This window comes from Nematolebias whitei, chromosome 10, assembly GCF_014905685.2.
Source record: "Nematolebias whitei isolate Nwh7 chromosome 10, NemWhi1, whole genome shotgun sequence".
Classification (NCBI taxonomy): Eukaryota; Metazoa; Chordata; class Actinopteri; order Cyprinodontiformes; family Rivulidae; genus Nematolebias; species Nematolebias whitei.
In genome coordinates, this window is record NC_056507.1 from 31,280,048 (window position 1) to 31,288,881 (window position 8,834).

General features: G+C 40.8%; 2 protein-coding genes across 2 annotated transcripts in view; both read left to right on the forward strand.

The window, feature by feature from the left end:
• Positions 1-1,983, forward strand: part of LOC119416349 (protein mono-ADP-ribosyltransferase PARP6) — a 37,959-nt gene extending 35,976 nt beyond the window's left edge. Inside the window, exons 17-23 of the mRNA XM_037683582.1 lie at positions 858-970; positions 1,047-1,119; positions 1,229-1,298; positions 1,385-1,464; positions 1,545-1,608; positions 1,688-1,772; positions 1,887-1,983. Coding sequence (XP_037539510.1) covers positions 858-970; positions 1,047-1,119; positions 1,229-1,298; positions 1,385-1,464; positions 1,545-1,608; positions 1,688-1,772; positions 1,887-1,983 — 582 coding nt within the window. The remainder of the gene's footprint in view (positions 1-857; positions 971-1,046; positions 1,120-1,228; positions 1,299-1,384; positions 1,465-1,544; positions 1,609-1,687; positions 1,773-1,886) is intronic.
• Positions 1,984-5,499: 3,516 nt separating this feature from the next.
• Positions 5,500-6,084, forward strand: LOC119416476 (ribonuclease P protein subunit p25-like protein). The gene has a single exon (XM_037683709.1). It carries the CDS (start codon positions 5,500-5,502, stop codon positions 6,082-6,084), a length of 585 nt encoding a protein of 194 aa, XP_037539637.1.
• Positions 6,085-8,834: the final 2,750 nt, after the last annotated feature.

The window sequence follows — 8,834 nt, forward strand, 5'->3', positions numbered from 1 at the left end:
TATATATATATATATATATATATATATATATATATATATATATATATGTATGCGTGTGTGTATATGTATATATTGTATATATATATATGTGTGTGTGTATATGTATATATTGTATATATATATGTGTGTGTGTATATGTGTGTATATAATATATATATATATATGCGTGTGTGTGTATATATATGTGTTGTATATGTGTGTGTGTGTATGTGTATGTATATACATATATATGTGTGTGCATATATATATATATGTGTTTGTGGGCCAGGCAGTGTATATACAGTATATCTAGATAGACAGGCAGACAGGTAGGTAGATCTGAAGCTTGTGGAAATTATGGCAAAAATATCCATCCATCCATTATCTTTACCCACTTATTCCATTTTGGGTCACGGGGGTCGCTGGTGCCCATGTGCAGCAATCACTGTGCGAGGGGCGGGGTACACCCTGGTCGGGTCGCAAGTCCATCACAGGGACACATAGAGACAAACAAGACAAACAACCATTCACTCTCCCACTCACACCTAGGGACAATTTAGTTACCAATCAGTCTAACATGCATGTTTTTGGTCTGTGGGAGGAAACCGGAGTACCCGGAGAAAACCCACGCATGCACGGAGAGAACATGTAAACTCCACCCAGAAAGGCCCCTGGACCGGGGTTTGAAGCAAAGACCTGCTCGCTGAGAGGCAGCAGCTCTACCAGTTGCGCCACCGTGCTGCCCGGCAAAAATATCATTTATATTTTTTATTGGAATTTATTTTAGGAATTATCTCAAGACCCAACATTGATGTTCATTGTTTTTAAAGACTTTTGTTCTGCTATTAAATTGCATTTAAAGTGGATTTTCTCAACAGCATCTGAAGTTTATGCGCACACCTCATCAGTTCCTGCTCCTCAGCAGCCCTCCATCCAAAGAGCTTCGCTTTCAAACTGCCCGCAAACTTTACGGCAGCACTTTTGCCTTCCAGTGAGTAGAGATAAAAGCTGTTTTTTATGTAAAAACTGAAACTGGTTTGTGATCATCGGACACGTTCTGATTTCAGTGGTTCCCATATTGAAAACTGGCACTCCATTCTGAGGAAGGGCCTTGTCAGTGCCTCCTACACAAAACTGCAGGTAAAATATGAAACATTAAAGAAAACATGGCATAGGTGGATGTACTTTAGTACAGTACCAAAAGTGCATTTATATACCAATAAACTAAGCAAATGTTCTTGTTTTAAAGCTTCATGGAGCTGCGTATGGAAAAGGCATTTATTTAAGCCCCATTTCAAACATATCTTTTGGATATTCTGGTTAGAGCATTTTATATGAAACACTCTAGTCCCTCTGCAGTGAACATGGGAGCAGTGCTTATTGGTCCCCTCTGCTCTTTGTTTAGAGATGGGTAAAGGACAACATCAGATACCAAGCAAAGAGGAGCTCATAAAGAAATACAACAGAATAAATAAACTTAAACAGGTCAGATTATCATCCACATACTGTGACGGTTTTGTTTTTATTTATTTTATTATATCTCATCCTGTATTTTTTTGTTTTAGGAAGAGTTGGGCCAAACTAGGTTTCTGCAAAGCCGGAACCTCAACTGTGTTGCTCTTTGTGAAGGTGAATGATCAGAATGAAGATTGTCAACATCAATTTTTATAGACCAAGGTCGGAGCTAACGGAGGTGTCTGTGTTTCAGTTATCACCTCAGACGACCTGCAGAAACACGGGAACATTTGGGTTTGTTCAACCTCTGACCACGTGTGCACACGCTTTCTTTTTGTGTGAGTGAAGCAGAATTGTCTTAATCCTCTTTTTAAAAAGGAGCAAAAAATAAAAATAAACAATCCAAGTTGCATTTCATTTTTTCTCATCTATCTTGTTTTTGTTTTTAACAGGTATGAAAATGGTCAGGTGGGAGACGCGCACATCGACACTCGGGAAGCACAAATCCAGCAGGAAATTTTACAAGTAATCGCTTCAAAATCATGCTGAGACAAGAAATACTCAGACATTCTTTGTTTTTACACATTTTGTTGGATTGTAAGTTAGCAAAAGTTTGAATGTGTGCAGAATTTGTACCTTGTTGTTTCAAATACACTTTTTAAATTTTGTGCAAAAAACTCAAGTATTTATCTGTTCATTGGTGCTACACCACATGTTGGGGCTGATAAGTGCAGACTGTTTTATTATTGCCCATCACCATAGTAGGTGGGCGATCATGTAATTGCTTGGATGTGCACATGATGTTTGTCTGCCTCCGTATTCACTGGATGTAGAGGTTCTGGTCATAAAATTAGAATATCATGAAAAAGTTGATTTATTTCAGTAATTCCATTCAAAATGTAAAACTTGTATATTATATTCATTCATTACACACAGACTGACATATTTCAAATGTTTATTTATTTTAATGTTGATGATTATAACTGACAACTAATCTCAGAAAATTAGAATATTGTGAAAAAGTTCAATATTGAAGACACCTGGTGCCACACTCTAATCAGCTAATTAAGTCAAAACACCTGCAAAGGCCTTTAAGTGGTCTCTCAGTCTAGTTCTGTAGGCTACACAATCATGGGGAAGACTGCTGACTGACAGTTGTCCAAAGGACAACCATTGACACCTTGCACAAGGAGGGCAAGACACAAAAGATCATTGCTAAAGAGGCTGGTTGTTCACAGAGCTCTGTGTCCAAGCACATTAATAGAGAGGTGAAGGGAAGGAAAAGATGTGGTAGAAAAAAGTGTACAAGCAATAGAGATAACCGCACCCTGGAGAGGATGGTGAAACAAAACCCAAAATGTGGGGGAGATTCACAAAAAGTGGACTGCAGCTGGAGTCAGTGCTTCAAGAACCACCACGCACAGATGTATGCAAGACGTGTTTCAGCTGTCGCATTCCTTGTGTCAAGCCACTCTTGAACAAGAGACAGCGTCAAAAGTGTCTCGTCTGGGTCTGCTGCTAAGCTGTCCAAAGTTATGTTCTCTGATGAAAGTAAATTTTGCATTTCCTTTGGAAATCAAGTCCCAGAGTCTGGAGGAAGAGAGGAGAGGCACAGGATCCAAGTGACTTGAGGTCCAGTGTCAAGTTTCCACAGTCAGTGATGGTTTGGGGGCCATGTCATCTACTGGTGTTGGTCCACTGTGTTTTCTGAGGTCCACGGTCAACACAACCGTCTACCAGGAAGTTTTAGAGACTTCATGCTTCCTGCTGCTGACCAACTTTATGGAGATGCAGATTTCATTTTCCAGCAGGACTTGGCACCTGCACACAGTGACAAAGCTACCAGTACCTGGTTTAAGGACCATGGTATCCCTGTTCTTAATTGACCAGCAAACTCACCTGACCTTAACCCCATAGAAAATCTATGAGGTGTTGTGAAGAGGAAGATGTGATACACCAGACCCCAAAATCCAGAAGAGCTGAAGGCCACTATCAGAGCAACCTGGGCTCTCATGACACCTGAGCAGTGACACAGACTGATCGACTCCATGCCACGCCGCATTGTTGCAGTAATCCAGACAAAAGGAGCCACAACTAAGCATCGAATGAAGTACATGCTCATACTTTTCATGTTCATACTTTTCAGTTGACCAATATTTCTAAAAATACTTTTTTTAATTGATCATAAGTAATATTCTAATTTTCTAAGATACTGAATTTGAGGTTTTCATTAGTTGTCAGTTATAATCATCAACATTAAAATAAATAAACATTTGAAATATATCAGTCTGTGTGTAATGAATGAATATAATATACAAGTTTCACTTTTTGAATGGAATTACTGAAATAAATCAACTTTTTCATGATATTCTAATTTTATTACCAGCACCTGTATATGCAGTTTATTTACAATGTTTTAATATACCTGGCTAAAAATAACTAACAATTACTTGAAACTCCCCCGATTAACTTTTAGATTCAACCAGATTCAAGACGATTACTACAACTAATCTACATCCGCTAACACTAAAATGGCTACAACTCAGTCACATTTTACAGACACTGAGCCCAAATTTGTTGTGGTTGTTGCTGGGAGTCATTCACAAAATATACTCTGAGATCTAACAGATTGTACAAGATCTTTATCCAAAACTTACATTCAAGGTGACGGGCGGTATGCATTTATTTCTTCAAGGACTGCTAGTTTTATGATTAATTAAGGTAGAGCTCATCACTCTGCTAAATCTTTGCAAATTACAAACAGTAACAGGAATCTGTGCAGTATCATCCTCTTTGGCACAATCTAGATGAGCTTCAGACGACAGAGACGCAAATAAATCTCACTGAAAGATTAAAAGTTGGTGAGTTTTTTCAGTATATGCAAACACACCATCATTTATAGATGTAGTATAGCTGCTGTTAGTGGATGGTGGAGAAGCCTCATATCAACCAGTTGTGGTTTGTTCTTGTTCTCCACAGAGAGACTAAATAAGTCCTATTGTTTGGATGCATTAACCCTCCTCTGAGGCAGAAATGCTCCATTATAACAGTAAACTGGTTCCATATGAGCCCTGCAGCTGCCCACTATCACCCTCCTCTTTAAAACACCTCTGTTTTCATCGGAAAAATACTCTTCGTTATTATCTAGTTTTTCAAGTTCCAGCTTCTCTAGTTTTATGCAGTTTTGGCTTAAAAAATATATATATAAAAAAAAGAAGAGCTGCCCTCAAGGTGCTTTTGTCCTCATGCATATCATTCAGTCAAAGGAGGAATAAATGGTGTGGCGAGTATTTTCTGGGTCAGCCCAGCAGGCAGTGAAGTGAACAAAGGAGAGCTGTTAAGTTGTTCTTTTAGCCCAAAGTCAACATTTTGTTTGTTTGAGACCATATGGTCCTCTGGTTATTGTGTGCTGAGAAGATTGTACCTCAGAACCATCTTTAGCTTATTATTTTAGCAAGACTGTAGATTGGCTAAGTGCACAATAAGATTATTTCCTCTGCTTTCCGTTTGACAAAGAATTATTTCAGCTGAGTGCCTTGTTAATTCTCATTGTGTTTATTCATCCACATAACTCAAGCAACCGCTCAGATAAAATCTCCGAGCCCTCAAAGCGTTTAAATGCCATTTGTGAGCGTTGAATAAATGAGGCAAAATGTTGTGTGTGCCTTTAAGAGCACTATGTCTCGCTCTCCGTGTCTTTCCCTGAGTGTGTTTGTTGGCATCAGCTGTCCTCAGTGCTGAACAGAGCAAGGACATCTTTTCCTTCACACTACAGAAGAGGAAGAAGAAGTGGTTTTCTTATTCTGGTGGTCGTCATCTCAGAAGGATAAAGAAAAATGCTGTTTGGCCAAAGGACAGAGAGAAGATCAGGAAAAGTGAAAAGTTTGGATAAAGCTGCTTGGATTTTAGTTTCTGATGGAGAAGACGCCTGTTTTGGATCTCAAAGGAAATGTGTGAATAGGCAGAGACTGCAGGCTTAGGAACACTTTCTGGTGTTTTGATTTAACGGGGTGGCAAGAAATGTTTTAGTGTTGTAGCATTGAGATGGAAGGTTTGTCTGCATCAATGGCTTCCTCCGTCCCATTTCCTTCATCATCATCTCCCCAACCTGGCCAGAACACCTCCAGGAGACTCAGCTGCTCAGAGGACGACGTCTGTCCTATCCCCGGCCTTCCAGCAAACATTCTACACATGCGAGTCAAAGAGAGAAGCAAGATCCGCAACCTACTGCGGTTTGCAACAGCCCGCATGCTAGGAGAAGGAGGAGACAGCAACAGGACATCAGTGAGACAAGTGGTCTTCACAGGCTCGGGCAGGGGAATCACCAAGACGGTCACCTGCGTGGAGATCTTAAAGCGAACGGTGCTGGGGCTCCATCAGCTGTCCAAACTTTACTACAAGAGTTCACAGCAGGGTTCACCGGATCTGACCGTAGAGAGAACGGTCCCTGCCATCTGCATCCTGCTCTCCAAAGACCCTCTGGATCCACAGGAACCCGGCTATCAGCCCCCGCAAACTGTTCCCACAGAGGATGCAGAGAGACGCAGGGGTCTGCTCAGGACAGCTGGCAGCCACTCCTCACAGCACATGGACAAGAGGTTCTGTCTCAATGACAGGACTTCATGTCCCCCCAGCACCTCTGAGGTCTAACTACATACTTTTAAAACTAGGAGTAGGTATTTATTTACCCGGTAATGGTTGAGAAGCAAAAGAAAACAGTTTGGGAAAAATGACTTTTATACCCAAATATAACGTGTAATGTTAGAACTATTGTTGGCACAAACAACATGCACATCTGGAGTTTCATATACAATAATTAAAGTTCTTATTTCTAAAACAAGTGTTTTTATTTCCTGCCACCAACAGGTGAAGAACGGTAATGTTTTTTTGTTGCTCATATCTGTGTGAGCGTGCTTTTGTGTGTCTCTTAACAAAATAGGTTGTGAACCACTACTGTAAACCAAAATTTAAAGAAACTTGTAGAAAGTAAACATTAGATGTCCTTTTACAGATGATCAACTGTTAGAGTCTAATTCAAGATGGCTGCAACAGCTAGATGACCTTAAAAACAGAAAAATGATTAAACTTGGGACAATCTTACATTCACTGCCTGACCTAAAAAAAAGTTGACTTGCCACAAAAAAAAGGTCACACACACTAATGTTTCATTGGACCTTCTTTAGCTTTGATTACATCATACATTCACTGTGTCATTGTTTCAATAAACTTCTGTAATGTCACAAGATGTATTTCCGTCCAGTGTTGCATTAATTTTTCACCAAGATCTTGCACTGATGACTAGAAACTAGGTATGATGGGTGCATCACTTCACCTGCCTCTCTTCTTATCCTGATGCCTCCATCACTCTGGAACAGGGTAAATCTGGACTCATCAGACCACATGACCTTCTTCCATTGCTCCAGAGTCCAATATTTATGCTCCCTAGAAAATTTAAGCCTTTTTTTCCAGTTAGCCTCACTGGTTAGTGGTTTTCTTAAGGCTGCACAGCTGTTCAGTCCTAATCCTTTGAGTTCCCTTCACATTGTGCGTGTGGAAATGTTCTTACTTTCACTATTAAACACAGCCCTGAGTGCTACTGTTGTTTTTCTATGATTTTATTTCACCAAATGTTTAAGTGATCGCCGATCACGATCATTCAGGATTATTTCCAGCCACATTTCTTCCTCAAAGACGATGGGTCCCCTCTATCCTTCCAGTTTTTAATAATGCGTTGGACAGTTCTTAACCCAATTTTAGTAGTTGCTACAATCTCCTTAGATGTTTTCCTGCTTGATGCCAATGATTTGACCCTTCTCAAACAGACTGACATCTTTTCCACGACCACACGATGTGTCTTTCAACATGGTTGTTTAAGAAACGAGAAGCAACTCATTGCACCAGTTGTGATTAAATAACTTGTTGCAGCTGAAAGATAATCGCTCATACAGTAATTATCCAATAGGAGGCTCGTACCTATTTGCTTAATCCAAGTGGCAACTTTTTTTTTGGCCAGGCATGTATATTGATCTAAAACTTGATGTAATAGTCACTGAGACTGATCCGCAACACTAATCCTGAGGGTTAACAAATCACACAAAAGCTCAATTTTAAATATCATTACCTATTTTTACATATGCACAGAGGATTGAGGGTCAATTCATCTCACAAGACCCTCGGAGCATGTGGAGGGGCATTAAGTGCATAACAGATTATAAAGGAAGGAGTGAACAATGCCCCAAAGACCCATCTCTGCCTGATGCCCTCAACAAGTTCTATGCACGCTTTGAAGACCCGAACGACCACCCAGCACAAGACTCACCTCACCACCGGATGAAGAGCATCTCAGCGTGACCTCAGCAGAAGTAAGGAGTACTTTCAGGAGGATTAATCTGCACAAGGCAACCGGCCCAGACAACATCCCCGGAAAAGTGTTGAAGGAATGTGCTGATCAGCTCTGTGAGGTGCTGGCAGACATCTTTAACACACTCACTCACTTACCCAGGAGACAGTTCCCACCTGCCTGAAGACTGCCAACATCATCCCAGTCCCAAAAAGCTCTACAGTGACTGGTCTGAATGACTATCGGCCAGTGGCCCTCACCCCGATAGTCGCTAAATGCTTTGAAAAACTGGTCATGACTCACATCAAAACAACCATCGACATCAACGAGGACCCTCGTCAGTATGCATACCATGAGAACCGATCAACAGAGGAGGCCATCTCCTCTGTGGTCCACACTGCTCTCACCCACCTGGAGCAGAAAAACTCTTACGTCCGTATGCTCTTTGTGGACTTCACATCAGAGTCAGAGTTTCTTTATTGTCATTCGCACCTCATGTGGTACATGTGGTGGAGCGAAATTATGTACACAGGGTCCCAGTTACATCCAACAATAAAATGTATAAGAAACAGTAATAACATCTAAGATATGAACTAAGAAAAACATTAACTAAATATACACTAAGCACTCATAACATAAAACATTGAACATCAGCACAAACATGAACATGAGTCTGTGAGCAGATGTGCACGCATGAACACATCAACATTAAAACAGATCAGCAGCAACATGAAACAGATCAGCAGCAACATGATATGGTTTTTCACAGTGATTATTCTAGTTAGAGATTCATGAGTCTAACAGCCTCAGGGTAGAAGCTGTTCCTCAGTCTAGTGGTTCTACACTTAATGCTCCTTAACCTTCTTCCTGAGGGGAGTGGGGCAAAAAGTGTGTGTGCTGGGTGAGTGGGGTCCTTCATGATGCAGGTGGTCCTCTTCCTGCATCTGGAGGTGTAGATGTCTGTGATGGTGGGGAGGCTGATTCCAACAGATTTCTGTGCAGCCTTCACCACTCTCTGCAAAGCTTTTCTTTCTGCAGCTGTGCAGCCTCCATGCCACAC

Coding starts and splice junctions, on each gene's coding strand:
- LOC119416476 (XM_037683709.1), top strand. CDS start 5,500: ATGGCTTCCTCCGTCCCATTTCCTTCATCATCATCTCCCCAACCTGGC.